At 43.9% G+C, this 25,670-nt stretch overlaps 5 protein-coding genes across 5 annotated transcripts; 2 read left to right on the forward strand and 3 right to left on the reverse strand.

Annotated features, from left to right (window-relative positions):
* Positions 1–9,740: 9,740 nt before the first annotated feature.
* LOC148478973 (histone H2B 1.1-like) lies at positions 9,741–10,183 on the reverse strand. The gene has a single exon (XM_088455214.1). The coding sequence runs from the start codon at positions 10,181–10,183 to the stop codon at positions 9,791–9,793; it is 393 nt and encodes a 130-aa protein (XP_088311340.1). The 3' UTR covers positions 9,741–9,790.
* Positions 10,184–10,370: 187 nt separating this feature from the next.
* On the forward strand, positions 10,371–10,902 carry LOC148478974 (histone H2A type 1-like). The gene has a single exon (XM_088455154.1). It carries the CDS (start codon positions 10,455–10,457, stop codon positions 10,845–10,847), a length of 393 nt encoding a protein of 130 aa, XP_088311280.1. The 5' UTR covers positions 10,371–10,454; the 3' UTR covers positions 10,848–10,902.
* A 509-nt stretch (positions 10,903–11,411) lies between these two features.
* Positions 11,412–11,902, reverse strand: LOC148478975 (histone H3). Its single transcript, XM_088455176.1, has one exon. It carries the CDS (start codon positions 11,874–11,876, stop codon positions 11,466–11,468), a length of 411 nt encoding a protein of 136 aa, XP_088311302.1. The 5' UTR covers positions 11,877–11,902; the 3' UTR covers positions 11,412–11,465.
* Positions 11,903–14,600: 2,698 nt separating this feature from the next.
* On the reverse strand, positions 14,601–14,912 carry LOC148478976 (histone H4). Its single transcript, XM_088455215.1, has one exon. The coding sequence runs from the start codon at positions 14,910–14,912 to the stop codon at positions 14,601–14,603; it is 312 nt and encodes a 103-aa protein (XP_088311341.1).
* Positions 14,913–17,536: 2,624 nt separating this feature from the next.
* LOC148478977 (histone H1.11R-like) lies at positions 17,537–18,359 on the forward strand. Its single transcript, XM_088455172.1, has one exon. It carries the CDS (start codon positions 17,541–17,543, stop codon positions 18,204–18,206), a length of 666 nt encoding a protein of 221 aa, XP_088311298.1. The 5' UTR covers positions 17,537–17,540; the 3' UTR covers positions 18,207–18,359.
* Positions 18,360–25,670: the final 7,311 nt, after the last annotated feature.

Raw genomic sequence — 25,670 nt, forward strand, 5'->3', positions numbered from 1 at the left:
ATATTGCCTTTCCCAACAAGGTTTTGGGCAGGATATAAGTTTGCGAAGTTGGCACAGGCACCAAATTATACAATTTTGAATAAGTAGCTGTAAAGTTAAAAGGGTTAAATAGCCTTGGGCCACAAATTTAACCCCTCCAACCAATATAGAAGAGTCACTTACATATGAGCCACTTGAATTTTGCATGACCAACAAGGTTTTGGGCAAAAAATTGGCTGGCAAAATGGGCACAGGTACAAATGATCTTTATTTGAATAAGTAGCTGTAGTGTTGCAAGGGTTAAATAGCATTGGGCCACAAATGTGACACTTGTATCCAACAGAGGGGTATCACTTACATGTGATCCACTATTACTCTGGCTGGCACAACCAGTTTTTGGGCATGAAATAGGCTGGCAAAGTGGGTACAGGCACAATATTTTACCATTTTGAATTAGGTAGCTGTAGTATTGCAAGTGTTAAATAGCCTTGGGCCACAAATTCGACACATCCAACCAACATAGAATGGTCACTTACATATGAGCCACTTGTGTATTGACTGGACCAACAAGGTTTTGGGCATAAAATTGGCTGGCAAATTGGGTACATGTACAAATTGTACCATTTTGAATTGAGTAGCTGTAGTGTTGCAAGGGTTAAATAGCCTTTTGCGAGAAATGTGACCATTACAACGTACAGAGGAGGGTCACTTACATAAGAGCCACTTGTATTTTGCGTGGCCCAACAATTTTCTGGGACTGAAAAAGGCTGGCGAAGTGGGCACAAGCACAATATTTCACCATTTTGAATTAGGTAGCTGTAGTGATTTAAGGGTTAAATAGCCTTGGGCCACAAATTACACTTGAAACAAACAGAGAAGGGTCACTCACATATGACCAACTTTTATTTTGCCTGGCCCAACAAGGTTTTGGGCATTTAATAGGCTGGCACAATGTTCACAGGCACCAAATTTCCTCATTTTGGACAAGTAGCTGTAGTGTTGCCAGGGTAAATAGCCTTGGGCCACAAATTTGACCATTGCAACCAACAGAGGGATGTCACTTACATGTGATCCACTTTTTTTTTTTGCCTGGCTCAACAAGTATTTGGGCATGATATAGGCTGGCAAAGTTGGCAAAGGTACAAATTGTATTAATTTGAATATGTAGCTGTAGTGTCGCCAGGGTTAAATGGCCTTGGGCCAAAAATTTGACATTTGCAACCAACAGATGGGGGTCACTTACATATGAACCACTTGTATTTTGCCTGGCCCAAAAAGGATTTTGGCAAGAAATAGGGTGGTAATGTGGGCACAGGGACCAGAATTTCTATATTTGAATAAGTAACTGTAGTTTTGCAAGGGTTAAAACCTTGGGCCACAATTTACACTTGAAACAAACAGAGAAGGGTCACTTACATATGATCAACTGTTATTTTGCCTGGCCCAAAAAGGTTTTGGGCATAAAATTGGCTGGCAAAGTGGGCACAGGTACAAATTTTACTATTTTGAATTAAGTAGCTGTAGTGTTGCAAGGGTTAAACAGCCATGAGTCAAAAATGTGACGATTACAACGTACAGAGGAGGGTCACTTACATAAGAGCCTCTTGTATTTTGCTTGGCCTAACAATGTTCTGTGCATGAAAAAGGCTGGCGAAGTGGGCACAGGCATAATATTTTACCTTTTTAAATTAGGTAGCTGTAGTGTTGCAAGGGTTAAATAGGTTTGGGCCACAAATGAATCAATTGCAACCAACAAAAGGAGGTCAATTACATATGACCTACTTGTATTTTGCCTGGCCCAACAAGGTTTTGGGCATGAAATAGGCTGGCAAAGGCACAATATTTTACAAGTTTGAATAAGTAGCTGTAGTGTTGCATGGGTTAAATAGCCTTGCACCACAAATTTGACTTTTGCAAGCTACATAGATGGGTCACTTACATATGACCCACTTGTAATTTGCCTGGCCCAACAAGTATTTGGGCATGATATAGGCTGGCAAAATAGGCAAAGGTACAAATTGTACTATTTGAATTAGGTAGCTGTAGTGTTGCAAGGGTTAAATAGCCTTGGGCCACAAATTTGACAATTGCAAATAAACAGAAGGAGGTTAATTACATATGATCCACTTGTATTTTGCCTGGCCCAACAAGGATTTGGGCAAGAAATAGGCTGGCAACATGGGCACAGGCACCAAATGATAACATTTTGAATAAGTAGATGTAGTGTTGCAAGGGTTAAATAGTCTTGGGCAACAAATTTGACAATTCCAACCAACAGCGGGGTGTCACTTACATATGATCCACTTGTATTTTGCTGGCCCAACAAGGTTTTTGGTCATGAAATAGGCTGGCAAAGTGGGCACAGGTTCAAATTGTATTGATTTGAATAAGTAGCTGTACTTCTGCAATGGTTAAATAGCATTGGGCCATAACAATGACACATGAAACCAATAGAGGGGGTCACTTACATATGACTCACTTGTACTTTGCCTGGTCAAACAAGTTTTTGGGCATGAAATAGGCTGGCAAAGTGGGCACAGGCACCAAACTATACTATTTTGAATAAGTAGCTGTATTTTTGCAAAGGATAAACAGCATTGGGCCAATAACTTGACACTATTAACCAACAGGGGGGTCTCATACATATGACCAACTTGTACTTTGCCTTGGGCAACAAATTTGACAATTGCAACCAATAGAGTGGGTCACCTTCATATGACCAACTTGCATATTGTATGGCCCAACAAGGTTTTGGGCATGAAATACGCTGGCTAAGTGGGCACAGGTACAAATTGTATTTATTTGAATAAGTAGCTTTAGTGCACACTTTTTGCACATGTGCATGGGCCGGTTTCTGAGAAATATTTGTGGGAATCGGCCCAAATCGGAAGTTGAGATCAGTGCACTTGTTAGCAAATAAAATAGTAAAATATAACTTTATAATTACATTCTTTCAAAATAAACTTTATTTTACAAGTACAACCCAACACCCACCAGCCAGGGGTGCCAAGGATAGCCCTGGGATATTATGCCAGGCCCAGGGTGCCCTGGAGAAGTGGAACCCCTTTTATTTGGGATTTGCCATCTTCCAAGGGATCCCCGGCCTGGGCTGACTAGTGATCAGGTACAAAGCTTTGGCCAGGGTACTCGGTGAAAGGGTTTCCCAGCTGTGGCATTACACCACCACTAGAAAGAGTCAGGTGCTGGTTATGGAAAATACAGGGGACCGCTAGTCATTTTGTCTCCTGTATTTCCACAACCAGGACCGGCTCAACAGAGACTTGTGCTGGTTCATAAGATACAGGGGAACCATACACATTTTCTCACCGGTATTTTAAGAACCAGGACAGGCTCAACAGAGCTTGGGTCTGGTTATACTTGTGGATGGGGGGGAGGGGCACACATAATTGTTTTTTTTACACTCAGACACATGCATGGATCTCACTGAGCTGTGCATGTTTCTGTGTAACTTGGACCTGCTCAGGCTAGACTCACATTCTCAGACAGTGGCCTTATTCAGAGATGGACGGAATTGTACAGCCGCACACAAGCAGCTGTGCAATTCCGTCCATTTAAAATGCAAATACAGAAGGAGATGTCAGACACATCCTTACTGCATCTGCATGATCTCAGCACTGCGACCATCAGTCCCGATTGTTGCCCCTTCAACCAGGCTGCAGCAGCTGAAGCTTGCGAGGGCAGGAAGTCTACGTGCACCCACGCAGACCTTTGCCACTTCCCTCCCAGAAAACGGGGGCAACGCGCACTCATTTACAGGGTCGCTGCCTGGGAATGCGCCCGATCCGCCACCTAAACGCCACAGACTGTCATTCAGGCTGCGGCTGTGAGGCTCTGTGAGTGAACTCGCAGTTGGAGGGCTGCACATATATAGTTAAACACTCGCACTCTATTACATTGCCCAACTTGTATCCTCACAATGGCAAAACATCTAGATGGGTCTTTTGCCATTGTGAGTTGTGGGGGGTAAGAAACGTGAGTTTGCATGTTCTCGTACCCTATTACTGTTTACATAGGGTTACTAAAAATGTGGGAGAATAGCTCCATACACACACATGTTACAGACTTGGACACTATTACATTTGTCCCATCTCTAATTACATTGATGGAGTGATGCAGAAGATTGCATTAAAGGATACTTAAATGATCTGAATATAGAAAATGAGAGGGAAGACAGTCGCAGGCAATTTCAAAATTACATGTACCTACTCCATTGTGGGAGGGATACAGCAAGGTGACAAGTGCGGTCAAACCCCGAAAATGCGGGTTTGACCAGTGGCGTAACTTCATCCCAGGTGCCCGGAGGCAAGATAAATGTTGGTGCCCCCCCCCAAAATTAAAATGTACCACCCCCCCAGCACCTATGCCAGCCCCAGCTGCCGCCCCCCTATGCAGTTCCCCAGTAGTGGTCCCCCTGTGCAGTGCCCTCTGTAGAGGTCCCCCTATGCAGTGCCACCTATGTAGTGCCCCCCCCGTAACATCCTCCTTTGCAGTGCCCCAGTAGAAAGGGCCCCTGTAGTGCCCCCAGTAGTAAGCCCCCAGTAGTAAACTCCCTGTAGTGCCCCCAGTAGTAAGCCCCCAGTAATACCCCCTGTAGAAAGCCCCCTGTAGTGCTCCCAGTAGTAAGGGCACCTGTAGTGCCCCCAGTAGTAAGCCCCCTGTAGTGCTCCCAGTAGTAAGCCCCCAGTAGTAAAATCCCTGTAGTGCCTCCAGTAGTAATCCCCCCGTAATGCCCCCTGTAGTAAGCCCCCAGTAATGCCTCCTGTAGTAAGCCCCCTGTAGAAAGCCCCCAGTAATGCACTGTAGAAAGCACCCTGTAGAAAGCCCCCTGTAGTAAGCCCCCAGTAATGCCCCCTGTAGGAAGCCTCCAGTAATAAACCCCTGTAGTATTCCCCCTGTAGTAAGCCCCTGTAATGCCCCCTGTAATGCCCCCTGTAGTTAGCCCCCAGTAAAGCCCCCTGTAGTGAGCCACCAATAATGCCCCCTGTAGTGAGCCCCCAGTAATACCTCCTGTAGTGTGCCACCAATAATGCCCCCTGTAGTGAGCCCCCCCGCGAGCGCACATACAAAAAAAAAAAAAAAAACACCAAAAAACAATACTTACCTGAAGCCCAGCTCCAGTGCTGCTACCTTCCATCCCCAGCACCTGCTCCTCGGAATTATGGGAGTGATGTCATGACATCACTCCCATAGTGCATTGCGGAACTGGAAGCGGAGCTCAGGAGTGAGCTCCGTTCCTCCGGCTACCGCCGGTGGGAAAAAATGAGCCGGGCGCCTGCTCTTAACACACTCAGCATGTGCCCGGCAAATAGGGGGTGCAACAGTACCCCCCCGTATTGACGCCGCTGGAGGTGGAGCGCCGATCAGCGGCGCTCCATCTCCATAGCAGTGCCCGGAACGGCCTGGGGGACAATAGAGCCAGGTGCCCCCTTAAGGGCTGGAGCCCGGCGGCAAATGACTCCATTGTCTCCAGGAGTTCCGCCACTGGGTTTGGCCACATTTCACATATGCATGAAGCCCTGGAAAGTGATGCACTCCGGGGCTTGGTTGCTGTGGGTAACACTATATGCCTGATGTGGGTATAGCTTACAAATCGGTTTCTCGGATGGCAGATCAGTCTAATTTATAAAATGGTCCCTGTGCCCACTTTGCCATCAGATTTCCTGCCCAAAATCTTGTTGGGCAAGGTCAATTGCAAGAGAGCATTTTGTAAGTGACCCCCCTGAATAGGTTCACAGTGTCAAATTTGTTTCCCAAGGCTATTTAACCTTTGCACAAATACAACTACGTATTAAAATGAATAAATTGGTGCCTGTGCCCTCTTAACCACCCTATTTTTTGCCCAAAACCTTGTTGGGCAATGCCAATTGCAAGTGAGTGTCACATGTAAGTGACCCCCCTCTGTGGATTCGGATTCCAAGTGTCAACTTTGTTTCCCAAGGCTATTTAACCTTTGCTCAACTATAGCTACGTATTGAAATGCATAAATTGGTGCCTGTGCCCACTTTACCACCCTATTTCATGGGCGTCCATAATTAAAGGACAACGTCATTGTACACGTCACCTCGCATTTATTTGACCGAAGCACTCTCAGTGGTCATCCCACCTAATAAGATTTACAGCTTCAATTAATTTGGGAAAAAAACACCTTGCTATGTTACAAATTATATATTGACCATTGGGCTTAAAGCATTGGGACAACAAAAGAGACTTTGTTGTGTTTGTTAATCATGAAAAAACAACAACATTCTCAAGCCATTTTTCCTTTGTTTGTAAAATAAATAAAATACCTACTTTTTTCTGACAAAATAAACATCAACATGATGATCTTGATTATTTCCACACAGATTCTCTTGCGAGCTTGTACTGGAATGTTATGTCCAAAAGAGAATCTGGCTAGTGCCTCCTGGATGAGGGTATCCGTAACCCTACAAGGAATAACTTGACATTGTATCCAGCCATTGCTATCCAAAGGGAGCTTTAAAAAAATTTACATTTTGAAAAAAAATATAATAAAAACAGAACACATGTTTTTTGTTTAAGATAATCCATTAGGTATTTAAAAAAAAAAAAAAAACCCTCTCCATCTGTCTATATGTTCATTTTAATTTAACATATATATATATATATATATATATATATATATATATATATATATATATACAGTCAGGTCCATAAATATTGAGACATTGACAGAATTTTCATATTTTGGCCTCTATTCACCACCACAATGGCTTTGAAATGAAACAAACAAGATGTGATTTAACTGCAGACTTTCAGATTTAATTTGAGGGTAATTACATCCAAATCAGGTGAACGGTGTAGGAATTACAACGGTTTCTATATGTGCCTCCCACTTTTTAAGGGGCCAAAAGTAATGGGACAAACTAAACAATCCTAAATCTAATTTTCACTTTTTAATACTTTGTTGCAAATCCTTTGCAGGCAATTACAGTCTGAAGTCTGGAATGCATAGACATCACCAGACGCTGGGTTTCATCCCTGGTGATGCTCTGCCAGGCCTCTACTGCAAATGTCTTCAGATCCTGCTTGTTCTTGGGGCATTTTCCCTCCAGTTTTGTCTTCATCAGGTGAAATGCATGCTCAATCGGATTCAGGTCAGGGGATTGACTTGGCCATTGCATAACATTCCACTTTTTAGCCTTAAAAAACTCTTTGGTTGCTTTTGCAGTATGCTTCGGGTCATTGTCCATCTGCACTGTGAAGCGCCGTCCAATGAGTTCTGAAGCATTTGACTGAATATGAGCATATAATATTGCCCGAAACACTTCAGAATTCATTCTGCTGCTTTTGTCAGCAGTCACATCATCAATAAATACAAGGGAACCAGTTCCATTGGCAGCCATACATGCACACGCCACGACACTACCACCACCATGCTTCACTGATGAGGTGGTATGTTTTGGATCATCAGCAGTTACTTTCCTTCTCTTCTCTTCCCATCACTCTGGTACAAGTTGATCTTTGTCTCATCTGTCCATAGGATGTTGTTCCAGAACTGTAATGGCTTTTTTAGATGTTGTTTGGCAAACTCTAATCTGGTCTTCCTGTTTTTGTGGCTCACCAATGGTTTGCATCTTGTGGTGAACCCTCTATATTCACTCTTGTGAAGTCTTCTCTTGATTGTTGACTTTGACACATATACATCTACCTCCTGAAGAGTGTTCTTGATTTGGCCAACTGTTGTGAAGAGGTTTTTCTTCACCAGGGAAATAATTCTTCTGTCATCCACCACAGTTATTTTCCGTAGTCTTCCGGGTCTTTTGGTGTTGCTGAGCTCTCCAGTGCGTTCTTTCTTTTTAAGAATGTTCTAAACAGTTGATTCGGCCACACCTAATGTTTTTTCTATCTCTCTGATGGGTTTGTTTTGATTTTTCAGCCTAATGATGACTTGCTTCATTGATAGTGACAGCTCTTTGGATCTCATATTGAGAGTTGACAGCAACTGATTCCAAATGCAAATGTCACACCTAGAATCAACTCCAGACCTTTTACCTGCTTAATTGATAATGAAATAATGAGGGAATAGCCCACATCTGTCCATGAAATAGCTTTTGAGTTGATAGTCCCATTACTTTTGGCCCCTTAAAAAGTGGGAGGCACATATTGAAACTGTTGTAATTCCTACACCGTTCACCCGATTTGGATGTAATGACCCTCAAATTAAATCTGAAAGCACATCTTGTTTGTTTCATTTCAAAACCATTGTGGTGGTGAATAGAGGCCAAAATCTGAAAATTCTGTCAATGTCCCAATATTTATGGACCTGACTGTATATATCAGATCCAATGGCACAGCACTCTCCTTCCGTGTAATCATCAGCCACGGTGCCTGCTTGTTTAGCATCCATATACATTCCAATAAGCGGCACTCAGTGGTCTTACTTGGGATGGGTGTTTACCCGCTTGTGCTGTGCATTGCGAGCAATTGCTTGTGTTGCATTTCGTCACTCGTAGCAGCTGCGAGCAATCGTGCCTTAGCGACCGGCTCTGAATCAGGTCCTGTATGTGGTATTCTTTATGTCAGGTAAGGGTTATAATGCTTGGGGATTTGCTGTCAGGGTTTTAAACCAAGTTCTAAAATATGCTTCAGTGCTTTAACTCCGGAAGGTATAACATGGAAGCTTCTTTAGACAACGGAGACAGCTCAGGTGAACTTGCTTAAATCCACTTTACCTTGGCACAGTGGGCCTGATTCAGAAATGTACGCAATGCCAATATTTACGTAGATTGAGCGATTTTTTGCCGTTGTGCATGTGTGCAAGATGCACGCGCAGCAATTGTTACGCAATATTTTCATCTGCAAAGTGAGTGCCAGGTAGTTAGCATTTGGGGGAGGTAAGCAGGGGTGGGTAGGCAAACGCTGGCGTGTCTAACCATTTAAACGCTGTTTTAGGGGCATGCATAAATGAGTCAGTGTGATCTCCTATGCAACATAAGAGCTCTGTGCGTGTCAGGATAGCTGCAGTGTTTGCGGCTGGTCAGACTTGCCGAATATGATGCATGGCTGCCCGATCTGCACTAATATTACTGATGTTTACGCTGGTGCGTGAAGTCTGACGGATATGAGAGGGCAGAAGTGGGCATCCCTATGCTCAGGTAAGCTTTGGAAACAGGATACTATAGCAGCTGCATTCCGTGCAAAATCAGATTCCATTGCATTAGCGTCCATCTCTAAATCAGGCCCATTGTGCCCTGCACTTCATCTCGCAGTGTGTGAGATGTATATAAAATTGTAAAGACATTAAAGGCAGATTGTATACATTTTTATATGTATTTTAATAAAATGAACACAATAGTTTGTGGCTTTTATTAATGCAAATGAAGGGAATAATCTAATTGTTTATTGAGCTTAACTGACATTTAAAACTGTACAAGTATAATACTGCGGACAGATATTGCAGATGAGACAAACGAATTTTATACATAAATGCTATTCCACCAGTGACCACATGAGGTCGCTGCTGCTGCACAGATTAGTGCAGCTACCAATGTTCAATATCCAACATATTATTAAAGAGCAAAAATTCCAAAGCTGTTCTAGCTGAGCGCCAACACAGGATACAGAATGTACATTAGTGGAATCGCCTTGGCAATACTTTTGCTTACACTTGATAAATAAAAAAATAAATAAATGTATAAAAGACTGGAAGAGCACGTTACTATCAGCCCAGAATAGGGATCACAGCAATAGTTAAAGCCCGATTAGAGGAGGTGGGTGGCTCTTAGAAGAGCCTTTGTGTTTTTTATGTGGGAAGGAGAAAGAAAGCAGATCACTTGGTGCTGGTGTACTTGGTGACGGCCTTGGTGCCCTCGGACACGGCGTGCTTGGCCAGTTCACCCGGCAGCAGCAGTCGTACAGCGGTCTGGATCTCCCGGGAGGTGATGGTGGAGCACTTGTTATAATGAGCCAGGCGGGAAGCTTCCCCAGCAATGCGCTCAAATATATCATTCACAAAGGAGTTCATGATGCCCATAGCCTTGGAGGAGATGCCGGTATCAGGGTGCACCTGCTTCAGCACCTTGTACACGTAAATGGCGTAACTTTCCTTTCTGGTCTTCCTACGCTTCTTCCCATCTTTCTTCTGGGTTTTGGTCACCGCTTTCTTTGAGCCTTTCTTAGCCGCCGGAGCAGACTTGGCTAAGGGGGCTAAGACCTGTTGCATTTATAAGTAGCTCATGCAAATAAGGCTTTACCCATGCTAGATGCACTATTGGGTAGACGTGTCACGTGATGTAAATGCGGTCTCAAACATCCAACCGTCATTTGCTGATTGGTCAGTCCATGAATTTGTACTACATGAATTGCTGTTTAAGCAGACCAATCACAGAGCAAGCAGTGGATCCGGTCTGAGTGTGTATATAACAAGGAGGGCAAGCTCATTTTCGTTACTAGTTCAACCAGGTTGAGTGTATTTTAATTTCTGTGTGCCGAGCATGTCTGGAAGAGGGAAACAAGGCGGCAAGACCCGGGCTAAGGCAAAGACTCGCTCATCTCGGGCCGGTCTCCAGTTCCCAGTTGGTCGCGTTCACCGTCTGCTGAGGAAGGGAAACTATGCTGAGCGTGTAGGAGCCGGGGCCCCGGTGTACCTGGCCGCAGTGCTCGAGTATCTGACGGCTGAGATCCTGGAACTTGCCGGAAACGCCGCCCGCGACAACAAGAAGACCCGCATCATCCCCCGCCACTTACAGTTGGCTGTGCGCAACGACGAAGAGCTAAACAAGCTGCTCGGTGGGGTGACCATCGCCCAAGGAGGCGTCCTGCCCAACATCCAGGCCGTGCTGCTGCCCAAGAAGACCGAGAGCCACAAGGCAGCTAAGAGCAAGTGATTTTACTACTAGACACTCGTCCCCGCAACACAAAGGCTCTTTTCAGAGCCACCCACTACGTCCCTAAAGAGCTTATTCACGGTTTACCACTGCTAGTAAACGAGGCCGATTTAGTGGAAGAGCCATTATACGCTCTTATGTACGTCTTGTAATAGTGCAGAGACCTGCAGCCATATAATGCTATGACTGTGTATAGAACGTGGGGATGGTTCTGGACAGGAATGCAGCTCCGCGTGAACTGTACAGGGAAGACGAACATTCTGATTCAATACGTTAAAGGCTATATAACTTGCATTGAAACGGCTACTTGTGTCTTCTAGTCTGGTTGTTCCCTTTGCCATAACTTGACGCTGGGGAGACGAGAGACTTCTGACGTTGTCGAAGGCAGCGACAGGAAAATGCGGGGGGACTAGAGAGTAAATACTGTGTGATGTGTGGCTACTTAGTAAGGGACTGGTCATGTAGACCCCACCCCACCTAGAGGTGAAACGGAGCTGAGATTTTAACAACGGTCTTCCACTTGAATTGAGGTGTAGTTTATGCTTCAGCTCATTTAGAAAGATGTGGTGGCTCTGAAAAGAGCCTTTGTGTTGCGTGTATAGGAGTGCCGAGTATCATCTATGCCCTCTCCCCTCGGATCCTGCGGGCCAGCTGGATGTCTTTGGGCATGATGGTCACCCTCTTGGCGTGGATGGCGCACAGGTTGGTGTCCTCGAAAAGTCCGACCAGATAAGCCTCGCTGGCCTCCTGTAGGGCCATGACGGCAGAGCTCTGGAAACGCAGGTCGGTCTTAAAGTCCTGGGCGATCTCCCTCACAAGGCGCTGGAAGGGCAGCTTGCGGATCAGCAGCTCGGTGGATTTCTGATAGCGTCGGATCTCTCGGAGGGCAACAGTCCCTGGTCGGTAGCGGTGAGGCTTCTTCACGCCGCCGGTAGCTGGGGCGCTCTTCCGGGCGGCTTTGGTTGCCAGCTGCTTGCGAGGAGCTTTACCACCAGTAGATTTGCGAGCAGTCTGCTTGGTCCTGGCCATCCTGCTATATACAATACAGTTATGTAGGAAATTAGAAGGAATGAGTGAAGAACAGCCGGCAACAACTCTATTTATGCGCAGTGCTGCGTTGTGATTTGATGAATTAAAGGCGCCCATCTTCCTGATTGGCTGACACAAAGCCGTTGATACTTTCAAATAGCCCGCCAAGAATTTTGGTTTCTACCGTTATTAGTTACGTAAAGTATATAATATAACAGGCCAGCGCGGGTATGACACGAGTTACAATAAATAGCTTTTTCTTTTTTGTAATTCAAATTCCAGTCGTTGTAATTTAACCAGAAATTATTTTCTTGTATTCCAGCGAGAAAAAACAATGAGTGGCTCCCTACATACGGATGGTGATATTGTATCACTACAATATAGGACTAGTGTCGGGTGTAGAGATAACGTAATAAAATCCTGTAGAGTACTGAATAGCTGCCAAGGACGGGAAAGTTTTGTGTTTAAACAAGATGATTTCTTTAAGCTACACTCACTACTGTCCGGGAGATCATAGAATATAATCGCGGTATAAACAGCATAGATCAATATATGAGCAAATGATGCAACATTCACAATAACATGATAATCATTTTATTATTAAAGCATTAAGAATACATTTATATGGTAGGCATCAGTTGTCCTATTGTGAGCAATATTAGACCAGAGTATAATCAGAACGTCAGCATGCTTTGGACACAATGTGATACTAATGGGAAACAGTAAATATTATTTTACAATTGTCTCCATTCTATGAAACATTAGTGGATTCAATTTGAGCCTTAGACCACAATTTAAACCTCAGAAATCGGAGATACTACATGAAGAAATACAGGGCTACATTTGGGTAGTATCAGAGCCGTAACTAGACTTTTCAGTGCCCTGTGCCAGAGAGAGCATTGTGCTACAAGTAAGAATGATAATAAAGTGGTAGAACAGGCCCAAACAGCGCCCCCTACTCTATGCCATGGCACAAGTCGCACTACCCTAGTTACGGCACTGGGTAGTACAAAGGGGCTCACAATATACTGTACTCAGTTGAAATAAAAATCAGAATCTATACTAAAGGCACAGTATATAAAACAGTCACTTTTATTGTTCTAGATTAATTCCAGATTTGTATTTTCGTTCTGCACATTCAATCATCTTATTTATATTTTGCTTGTTCCTTTTCCACTCTCATGACTCCTGAACATGCAATTACGTAGTTATTAGTGAGATATAATTAGTAATAAGGGTGGATAATATAATAAATTAATAATCCATACCGGTGCATATGGTATTTGGTGCTTACTAATTAAATACGAATAGGTGGTATATTTAGGGGACACCGGCTTCCCAATAGGACCCCTTGCATGTGCTGCCATCACTGGCGAGCATTGAGCATGGGTGGACAATCATTTCTGGGGGTGGCGGCCGTCGGGTAACCACACTTTAGTAAACTGTCGAGGGCCGCGTGTAATATATTTTATATGTATGATACCCATCAATAAAATTGTAATGGGCTATATTGTCAGACCCGTTCCTCTATTTCCCCACACACATGTACCTTAATGCTATAAAATAAATGGAGTAAAAGGCAATGCACTGTATAATATGAGAAATATGAAACAAGCAACAATAATAATTTACATAACATATACAATAGAAACATGCGGCCAAAAGAAAGTACAATTCTCCATTGTGGTCAGACAGGCTCCTCTTTTCTAGATCCTCGGCACCAGCGAATTTGCGACATCATCAACTGACGTGCAATCGACCTATATTTGTATATACTGGCAACACCCGAGAGCCAGCTCAAAGATTCAGTGTCTATAGAACCTAGCAAGGATCAGGGCCACTGCATGACTTACTGTGGTGACAAAAAGTTTGCCCAGCATGACCCCAGTGAGTAGTGGTCACCCGCAGTTCCTATACATGCACCAATGACGGGAATGTTCCTCATTTGCACTCTGACAGTGGCAATATGAGCCATGTGATTCTTGAGCGCCTAGGGAAGAAGTCAGGCCGAAATGATCGAAGTAACCAAATCCCTCTTTCTAAAGTCCAACTCGATTGAATAGACAAAAGGGACACTTCCATATCACAACTTCAGCAGCATAAATGATGCTCTCATTTCTTCTGGGATATATTAAAGTTCCTCCTAACAACTGATGGGTACGGATCTGCCCCCCCCAAGGAAATGACCACAGCGTTACAGCTCAGGCGGATTGGCTTCCGAACATGCAATTACAGAGTTATTATCCAGTAGAATAATACAAAGTATATAAATCACCCCTACACATGAAACGTTTTTTTTCCAGGTTTTATTGTGGGTTGCACAGCCAATTTCATTGCAGTTTTGACGCATTTATAAGGTAAGTGAGATTTTAAAACACACATTATCCATAGAATTATTCCTTTACGCAGTGTTTGGCGAATTCCCCTGACACTAGCCTAAACTGCAGCTTTATCATATGTATTATGTAACACGGCATCAGCCAGCGTGGGCACGGATTTCAACTATGACCTTGCACTCGATACTTCCTACTTGCACGGATCTAAATAGAAGGTGCAACCATGAGAAGTATTAGGAGTCCGGAGCCGGTGCATACTGTGACGAGCTTGCTAGGACTATAATGCAGAGTATATACAGCAACGTTATTCCAGCTCTCTGATAGAAAAGATTGGCGGCCCTGAAAAGGACCTTTGTGTGGTTTAATGGAATTAGATGCGCATCGGTGCTTAGCCTCCGAATCCATAGAGAGTGCGGCCCTGGCGCTTCAGAGCGTACACCACATCCATTGCAGTGACCGTTTTCCTCTTGGCGTGCTCGGTGTAGGTGACGGCATCCCGGATAACGTTCTCCAGAAAAACCTTTAGCACGCCACGAGTCTCTTCGTAGATGAGACCTGAGATGCGCTTCACACCCCCTCTCCGGGCCAGGCGACGGATGGCGGGCTTAGTGATGCCCTGGATGTTATCACGAAGAACCTTCCTGTGCCGCTTGGCGCCTCCTTTACCAAGCCCCTTTCCACCTTTGCCTCTGCCAGACATGTTTCTTTCTGCTTTCACGAAGAACAACAAAAAAAAATACCTCTAATGCTCTCACTTCTGTGAAGTCCTCCTCTTATACAGTGCGGGAGGACCTAGTAGGAAACCTCTGGGCTGTGAGGGAGGCGTTCACCAATGCGTCACATTCTGCTCCTTTCAATGGAGTATGATCAGAACGTCTGCATGCAGTAGATACAATATGATACTAATGAGAAACAGTTACTATTGTTACAATTCTATGAAACAATAGTAGATACAATCTGTGCCAAATTAGACCACAAGCTAAACCTCACAAATTTGAGAAACTACATGTAGGGGCTCATAATATACTGTACTCGATGGAAATACAATTCAGACACAGTACTAAAGGTTCAGTACATTCAGATAATTACTTATTATTCTTCTATTTTAATCCCTGATTTTTTTATTTCTGCACATTCAATTATTTTATATATATATATATATATATATATATATATATATATTTATTTCAATTGTTCTTGTTGACCTGTTCTACTGTCCATTACTCCTAAACATGCAATTACTGAGATATAAGCAGTAATAGAAAATGCAATTTTATATGATATGAGAAAAATGGAAACAAGATAAATGGTTATTCAACAGATCATATAACATATAAATATGCGACCAAATGAACATACAATGCTTTATGTAACTCTTTATGATGTTTTCACTTTACTACCCATTCAGTTAGTACTCAGTAGAACAATACATAGCATTAATAATTATCACCCCGGCCCTCTCACATCAAAAGAAATGATCAGATCTCCCTGTCACAGGAAAAGCCGCCCTTTCTACAACCTCCCCCCTCCTCCCCCACACCCTTCCATTTCTATGCTCCTACCCAGCCTCATTGTGGTCAGACAGACTCCTCTGTCCCAGATCCTCTGCACAGGCGGAGATGTGCCATCATCAATTGAATTCCAAAACTCTGCAGTTACAAGCCGAACCAGTGAGCTAGCTCAAAGGTTCAGCGTCTGTAGAACCCAGCAAGGATCAGGGTCACACTGCATGAATGGCAGAAAAGTTGCCAAGCATGACCCCAGTGACCCACAGATTCATGTAATGCACGTGAGGGAATATTCCTCATTTGCAATCTGACAGCGGCAATTTGAAAATATGAAGTCAGACTGAACCAAAATAATCGAAGTACCCAAATCCTAATTTATTTTTTACTAATACAAAATTGATTGAATGGACACAAAGGTACATTACAGGTGGATTGTCTTACACAGGAGTTGCTAGGGGTAAGTTAGGAGGATGGTTTGCTTCCGGCCACCCACTCTCTGAATTCTGGAGCCAGTTTTAGCAGAGAATGAGCCAGTAAGACTCAAAAGTCCAGGATCTCATCTCTTCCATCCATCAGGTGCACAAATGCCTCTGCTGGGTGCCCTATACCTAAGTCGAGCTAGAACCATCTTAATGATAACTCAAAATCTCACATGATTGGCTCTCTATTCTTCCCTCTGTTCCATCAGGTCTCCCTTTATTTTTCATAGGATCCTCCCATCTCCATTTATTTTTCCTCTGTTACGCCCTTTACCCCATCACCTCAATACTTCCCTTATTTTTCCCTGTCCCACTTCTGACTACCGACCAGACCATATCCTAGCGGTCATCCTATTTATCCCCTTATTACTACTGTCTCTCTCTATTTTTTATCACTATTCATACTTTCTCCCCTTATAGTGTTGTCTCATTGACTCCCCTGGTTCCACTATTCTTCAGTCTATCTCCCTTCATTCCCTAGTCTACCCTTTATTCCAATGCCTCTACCTATTGCTCACATTTACTCCTTTTAAAATCTTACATTAATGGGACCATGATGTCACTATCATCCTTTTAAAAGTCACATCTGTATTATTAAATACACATAAATGACCATCCACATGGATCACTATAAGAACATTTTGGGGAAATGCCACCAGTATTCTTCCTAACCAGGGGAATGCCAGGCAGGATTAACCTTTTAACTGACTGTGCTATGTATCTTTACCTCTGTAACTTACATAACTACAGTTCTTAGACAAGACTTCAATTACCTTGTGAGGCAGCCTGTCTGTGCTATCTCCCCGGGAGTACAAGAGTCCACACATCACCTTTATGTGATTCAGTGGGTGGCCTGCTCTGCACAGGTTGTGCCGCAGAGCACCTTCATTATCTCCAGGGTCAGGAGGAGAGAAAAAAAACCATGATGGGACATTTTAGCCTCACGAAAGAGAGAGATGTGTTACATGCCGGGCAGATGTAGCTTGGTGTGGGTGAGCTGCCGATGACTATTTCTGGCCTCCTTCGCAGCGCCTAAGCCATCATTGGCCATAAAGGGTAAGGAAAGATCTTGGCGTACGAGTGAGGGTCAGAGAGCCAGCTCTATGTTCTTCTCGTTCCGTATAAAATACTCTTTTTCTGCGCTAGGGAAACACAAGCTGAGGGCAGATTGTGCCATACACACAGACAGGGAAGGATTTACACAGCTGTTTATTCAGCCAATGGGAGCACAATACACGCAACGCTCAGCAGCCAATCACAGCACAGCCGAAAGTGTATATAAGTGACATCAGCAGCAGTGGGTAATGTATTAATATTTCTTACGTTGTGTCGTAGTCTACAATGGCAGAAATTGCACCAGCCGCCGCCGCTGTCCCGCCATCAGAGAGCGCAGCCAAAAAGAAGCGGCAGCCGAAGAAAGCTGCAGGAGGTGTCAAGAAAAGCCCCAAATCTTCTGGTCCCAGCGTCTCCGAGCTCATCGTAAAAGCCGTGGCCGTCTCCAAAGAGCGCAGTGGTGTTTCACTTGCCGCCCTGAAGAAGGCTCTGGCTGCCGCAGGCTATGATGTAGAGAAGAATAACAGCCGCGTCAAACTGGGTGTGAAGAGTCTGGTGACCAAAGGAACTCTCACCCAGGTGAAAGGCACCGGCGCTTCCGGCTCCTTCAAACTCAACAAGAAGCAGCTGGAAAGCACGAAAGCCGCTCAGAAGTCTCTGAAGCCCAAGAAACTTGCGGCAAAAAAAGTGGCCAAATCCCCGAAGAAGCCCAAGAAAGCTCCAAGTGCAGCCAAGAGCCCGAAGAAGGTCAAGAAACCATCAAAGGCGGCTGCTGCCAAAAGCCCAAAGAAGCCGAAAGCCGTGAAGCCTAAGAAGGCGGCCAAGAGTCCGGCCAAGAAGGCAGCAAAACCTAAAGCTGCCAAGAGTCCGGCCAAGAAAGCAGCGAAGCCCAAAGCCGCAAAAAGCCCGGCCAAGAAGGCAGCTAAGCCTAAGAAAGCTGCGGCAAAGAAGTAATGGAAGAGCTGTTGTAGCCTCGCTCCTTGTTATCACCACAAAGGCTCTTTTCAGAGCCACCCATATCTTCCCAGGAGAGCTGAGAACACTGCTAATTTTTGTTTGCTTTTACTGTAGCGTTATCTGGACGAGGCTGCAGTTAGCTTCTTTTTCGTGCTCCAGCTTCTTCTTCACTTTCCTGCTTCTTATTCAGAACATGTTATATTAAAACATTTTTTTATCAAAGAGAATCAATAAGCTTATTGAATAAACAAAATATGAATCCACAGAGGGGGTTAACTTACATATGACCCATTTGTAATTGGCCTTGCCCAACAAAGTTTTGGGCATAAAATAGGGCATTAAAGTGGGCATAGGCACCAATTAATACATTTGAATAAGTAGCTGTAATTGTGCAAGGGTAATTAGCCTTGGGCATTGAATTTTACACTTGGAACTCACACAGTGGGGTTATTTACATATTATCCACTTGCAATTGGCCTAGCCCAACAAGGTTTTGGGTATGAAATTGGGTGGTAAAGTGGGCAGAGGAACCAGATTTTCTATATTTGAATAAGTAGATGTAGTTGTGCAAGGGTTAAATAGCCTTGGGCAACAATTGTTAAACTTGGAATCCACAGAGGGGGTTAACTAATATATAACCCACATGCAATTTTTCTTGCCCAACAAGGTTTTGGGCATGAAATATGGTGGTAATTTAGGCACAAACACCAGATTTTTATATATTTAAATAAGTAGCTGTAGTTGTGCAAGGGTTAAATAGCTTTAGACAACAAATTTGACACTTGGAATCCACAGAGCGGGTTAACTTACATATGACCCATGTGTAATTGGCCTTGCCCAACAAAGTTTTGGGAATAAAATAGGGCATTAAAGTGGGCATAGGCACCAATTTACATTTGAATAAGTAGCTGTAGTTGTGCGAGGGTTAAATAGCCTTTAGCAACAAATATGACACTTCGAACTCACATTTACATATGACCCACTTGCAATTGGCCTTGCACAACAAAGTTTTGGGAATTAAAGTGGGCATAGGCACCAATTAATACATTTCAATAAGTAGCTGTAGTAAGGGTAAGTAGCCTTGGGCATTGAATGTGACACTTGGAACTCACACAGAGGGGTCTTCAAAGGTTTTGGGCATGAAATAGGGCATTAAAGTGGGCACAGGGACATTTTTTATATTTGAATAAGTAGCTGTAGTTGTGCAAGGGTTAAATAGCCTTGGGCAACAAATTTGACATTTGCAACCTATAGAGGGGGGTCACTTATATATGACCCAATAATATTTTGCCTGGCCCAACAAGGTTTTGGGCATGAGGTATGCTGGCAAAGTGGGCAAAGGAGCAAAATGTATTGATTTGAATAAGTAGTTTTAGTTTGCAAGGGTTAAATAGCATTGGGCCACAATTTACACGTGAAACAAACAAAGATGAGTCACTTACATTTGATCAACTATTATTTTGCCTGGCCCAAAAAGGTTTTGGGCATAAAATAGGCTGGCAAAGTGGACACTGGTACAAATTGTATTCATTTGAATAAGTAGCTTTAGTGTAGCAAGGGTTAAATAACCTTGGGCAACAAATTTGGCCTTTGCAACCTATAGAGGGGGTCACTTACATAAGAACCAATTGTATATTGCCTTTCCCAACAAAGTTTTGGGCATGAAATAAGTTGGCGAAGTTGGCACAGGCACCAAATTATACTATTTTGAATAAGTAGCTGTAAACTTAAAAGGGTTAATTAGCCTTGGGCTACACATTTGATACCTCCAACCAACATAGAAGGGTCACTTACATACGAGCCACTTGAAAATTGCATGACCCAACAAGGTTTTGGGCATAAAATAGGCTGGCAAAGTGGACACTTGTACAAATTGTATTCATTTGAATAAGTAGCTGTAGTGTAGTAAGGGTTGAATAACCTTGGGCCACAAATGTGACCTTTGCACCCTATAGAGGTGACCCCACTTACATAAGAACCATTTGTATATTGCCTTTCCCAACAAGGTTTTGGGCATGAATTAGGCTGGCAAAGTGGGCAAAGGAGCAAAATGTATTGATTTGAATAAGTAGCTTTAGTTTTGCAAGAGTTAAATAGCCTTGAGCCACAAATTTGAGACTTCCAACCAAAAGAGGGGGGTCACTTACATATGACCCACTTATATTTTGCATGGCCCAACAAGTATTTGGGCATGATATAGGCTGGCAAAATGGGCAAAAGTACAAATTGTATTAATCTGAATATGCACATGTAGTGTTGCAAGGGTTAAATAGCCTTGTGCCACAAATTTGACATTTGCAACCAACAGAGGGGGGTCACTTACATATGAACCACTTGTATTTTGCCTGGCCAAAAAAAGGTTTTGGGTATGAAATAGGCTGGCAAAGTGGGCACAGCTGCAGATTGTATTGATTTGAATAAATAGCTGTAGTTTTGCAAGACTTCAGTAGCCTTGGGCCTCAAATTTGACACTTGCAACCAACAGAGGGTGGTCACTTACATATGACCCATTTATATTTTGCCTGGCCCAACATGGTTTTGGGCACAAATTTGGCTGGCAAAGTAGCAAAGGTGCAACATTTATTGATTTTAATAAGTAGCTCTAGTTTTGCAAGGGTTAAATAGCATTGGGCCACAATTTACACTTGAAACAAACAGAGAAGGGTCACTTACATATGTTCAACTATTATTTTGCCTGGCCCAAAAAGGTTTTGGCCATAAAATAGGCTGGCAAAGTAGACACTGGTACAAATTGTATTCATTTGAATAAGTAGCTGTAGTGTAGCAAGGGTTAAATAACCTTGGGCAACAAATTTGGCTTTTGCAACCTATAGAGGGGGTCACTTACATAAGAACCATTTGTATATTGCCTTTCCCAACAAAGTTTTGGGCATGAAATAAGTTGGCGAAGTTGGCACAGGCACCAAATTATACAACTTTGAATAAGTAACTGTAAAGTTAAAAGGGTTAAATAGCCTTGGGCCACAAATTTAACCCCTCCAACCAACATGGAAGGGTCACTTACATATGAACCACTTATATTTTGCCTGGCCCAACAAGGTTTTGGGCACGAATTAGGCTGGTAAAGTTGGCAAAGGAGCAAAATGTATTGATTTGAATAAGTACAGATCTGCCCAGCTATTTTGTTGCTCATGGCGTGGCGTGAGTCGCGCCATGGACTTGTGGCGTGGCGTGCAGGCCTCTGAGTCGCGCCATGGACTTGTGGAATACTGTGGTATTCTTCAACGAAGGATATGCTACGGCATGTAATTCAGTGCTTAACCGCTGGGTGGCGAGTGCTCCACTTTTGTAATTGCATGTAATACAGTGCTTAACTGCTGGGTGGCGAGTGCTCCACTGTTGTAATTTGTACTGAATGCCTTGTACAGAATGCACACTAAGTACGGTAGTAGTGGGATCTGTATGAGAGAGAGCTCTCTGTATTACACGTTTGGCGCTATGGTGGCTGTCAGCCATCTGCGATGGATTAGAAATGGAGGGGGGTACAATGGGATCTGTGGCGCCAAACCATACGCCATGTAGCGCTATGCCATCACAGAGCATGCGCAGTTGGCTGTATTACTGCAGCCGGTACAGTACTGTATGCTGTTGAATTTCCATCTCTGGCGGGCGCATGCCCAGTAGGAGGGTTGCGATGGGATTTCTGGCGCATGTCCAGTGGGGACGAGAGTCATACACAGTGCGCATCAGGTCCCTTCCCCCAAAGCAAGCAAGAGCCTCACCTTACCATAATAAAGGAAGCTTTGTTAATCCATTTACTGTAAGCAGTCAGCTCTGCCCTAGTGTCCTGAAAAGTGCTACGAATTGTGACCATTGCTAAGGACACCATCCCCCGTCTGCTAGGACAACTAGTGTGCCGCTATGAATGTGCCTGTACTGAATATTAAAAACTGACGATGCCGTTGAATTTTGCACCACAGAATAGTGATTTTATAACTGCAGAAACTGTTAGTGAATCTACTGTCTAGAATGAGAGACAGGGCTCTGTATCACAAACTGTGCGCCCAAAAAGCAAAATGCAAACATGCGACAGCGTAGATGCGGTATCAGCCTTATGCACCATGGCTATGTCCCTTGGACTGTGTCTGAGAGTAGTTTCCGACTGTGAGAGAGCGCTCTGTGTTCAAAGCTGACAGTGCGTTTGAAGCGCAAAATAGCGTTGCACAGCAAACTTATGACATTGGTGATGCTGCTCCGACCATGCACACTAAGTACGGTAGTAGTGGGATCTGTATGAGAGAGAGCTCTCTTTATTACACGTTTGGCGCTATGGTGGCTGTCAGCCATCTGCGATGGATTAGAAATGGAGGGGGGTACAATGGGATCTGTGGCGCCAAGCCATACGCCATGTAGCGCTATGCTATCACTGAGCATGCGCAGTTTTCTGTATTACTGCAGTCGGTACAGTACTGTATGCTGTTGAATTTCCATCTCTGGCGGGCGCATGCCCAGTAGGAGGGTTGCGATGGGATTTTTGGCGCATGCCCAGTGGGGCCGAGAGTCATACACAGTGCGCATCAGGTCCCTTCCCCCAAAGCAAGCAAGAGCCTCACCTTACCATAATAAAGGAAGCTTTGTTAATCCATTTACTGTAAGCAGTGAGCTCTGCCCTAGTGTCCTGAAAAATGCTACGGATTGTGACCATTGCTAAGGACACCATCCCCCGTCTGCTAGGACAACTAGTGTGCCACAGAATAGTGATTTCATAACTGCAGAAACTGCTAGTGAATCTACTGTCTAGAATGAGAGACAGGGCTGACGGTGCTGTGTATAGCATTACACCACAAACTTGTGACAATGTAGTGATAGTGATTTCATGACTTTAGAAACTTTTCAATCCCGTGATGCCCACACTACTTTGCCACTACGGTTATGACTACATTACAGTGCACCACAGACGCCTGCCGTAACGAGTGAATTAGTGTCGACGTGCGTCGTGCGATGTACGGCGTGCGATGTACCACGTGCGTCACTGGCTAGTGAAAATGCCTTCTATGAGGGCAAGACGCTACTCGTCCGGCGAGCTCTTTGTCTTGGTGAAGTGGTGGGACCAAGCGTTCCCCACAAACCAAGAGAAAGAGCTCGCCTATAGAAGCACGAGCAGAGAAATCTATCGCCTATATGGCGTACGGCGAAAAGTACGCTCACTCCAGCACAGGTGGTCGGACCTGCTGAGGAGGGACAGGCCTCGCCTAGAGCGAATTCGGAGGCGAATAATTCGAAATAAGTACAGCATTGCTGTATAATCACATGAAATACAGTATACTGTACAATAACGAATACAGTACAATGCACGACTCTGACATACTCTACATTACTGTACACTGCACTGTAGGGTGTTGGATACTACAGTATCTGACGATGACTGACAGTTGTTAACACATACTGACATGACTGGCAGACATTTGATTGACAGGCTGATTAAATCTACAGTACTGTACATGGACTAAAGGGTTACACACTATTGGTCGACATGGCTTGTTTGATTAATAAATTAGTAACAAAAGGCAAGTTGCTTGATCCACCATTCTAATGTCTGTCGACCAAATCTATGTTAACCTACAGTACTGTACACACTATTTTTCTGTGCTGGGCCTGCCCCCTTTGTCTGACATTATTACTGTACGTCATGGACAGATTCAGGGGTCTCCAATCAGCTCCCAACTGTCATCTCACAGGCTGTGTTTGAAAAATGAAATTTGGGAGCTTATTGGCTGGTATCTTATCACTTCTCACTCTGTGCCCCATTTACAAACGAAGGCAAATACCAGGGGGAATTTTCGTTTGGTATCACTGTGATACAAACGAAAATTCCACTGGTACTGTATTTATTAATACCGTACTTACCCCTCCGGCGAGGTCTCGCAAAGTCCTCAGCGGGGTCCTCCGCTGGGTTCGGGCTCCAGTGTCATGCGCATGTGCCATCTTGTACAGCTCGTGGGGTGGCGACAGTGCCACCCACATAGCCTATGTGTGACGTTGCACCACTTGCTCATACAGTACTTTACTGGACTGTATATTTTTTTATATACAGTACAGTACAGTACCATACTCTTTTATGTTGGGCCCAATGCCAGCTTCACAGACTACAGTAGTTTTTCTACTACAGTGTACTGTATTGGTTTGTATTTTAATCAATAGCTAATTCCCTAAGGCCATCTACAGTACTGTACCGTAATCCCTTTCCAATTTGGAATAGAGGTCTGAACTCTTGTTTTCAAATTCTCCTTAATGACGACATGTATTTTTCCCCACAGGGCGAGAAGCCCCCCCTGCCCCGGCAGCGCCACCACCGCCGCCACCACCACCACCACCACCGGCAGCAGCCGGGCCCAGTGGGCTGAATTTTCGGAGTAAGTACAGTACACACTACTCTACACTGTTCTCTTTCTCTCTCTCTCTCTCTCTCTCTCTCTCTCTCTCTCTCTCTCTCTCTCTCTCTCTCATTTGTGTGTTTGTTTTTGGTGTTATGGAGACTCTGGTCAAAATTTGTACAGTTTATTTGTTTAAAAATGGTTTTGAGGGAAACTGACAGTACAGTGTTATTTTTCCACAGTCCTACCTCCACGACCACCAGCACCTTCTGCAGCCTCCTCAAATGACAGTGGTAATGATTACAACAGTTACAGTATGGACACAATAGTGTAATGCTACTGCCTTTTTGATTTTTTGTATAATATTTTTTTTCTTATACTGTACACACAGACAGACTCGTCATTGATGAGGAGGCTGCATGAAGCCCCATGCTCTGTAAGTACAGTACACCACATTGTTTTCTACAGCACTGTATATCTCTCCTTTTCTTCCCTTGTCAGTGTCTCTCTACCTACGGTATCTCTTTCTCTCTCTCTCTCTTTATCCCTCTCTCTCTTTCTCAGTGTCTCTCTTTTCTGTACTAGTGTAATAGTAACATTATTTTTTTTCAACAGTATCAGCAACGGAAGCCTACATTCCCGGGCCCAGTGGCCTCATCTGGCCGCGTAAGTACACTACACCACATTTTTTTCTACAGTACTGTATCTCTCTCTCTCTCTTTATCTCTCTCTCTGTTTTTCTCTCTCTCTCTCTTTCTCTCCCTCTTTCTTTCTCTTTATATTTCTCTCTCTTTAATTTTCCTCTCTCTCTCTCTTTTTCGCTCTCTTTCCCTGTTTTTCTCTTTCTTTTTCTCTCTCTCTCTCTTTCTGTCCCTGTCTCCCTCTGTTTCTCTCTCTCTCTCTTAAAACATCTCCAATGCCTTCTCCTTACACAATAATTGTTTCTGTCATTGTGTATTTTAGTTGAAGACATTGAAGTGCCTCAGCCCTCCCCAGGGCAAGAGGAGGACCCAGACTCCCCTCCCCAGCCAAGTAAGTACTGTATACAGTTTTACACTGTAGGACATTTTGTATTAATAATGTAATACCATGTAAGTACAGTACTGTAAATCTCTGCTTTATTTCC

The sequence above is a fragment of the Taudactylus pleione genome, unplaced genomic scaffold (assembly GCF_031769625.1).
Source record: "Taudactylus pleione unplaced genomic scaffold, aTauple2 ptg000644l, whole genome shotgun sequence".
In the NCBI taxonomy this organism is placed as follows: Eukaryota; Metazoa; Chordata; class Amphibia; order Anura; family Myobatrachidae; genus Taudactylus; species Taudactylus pleione.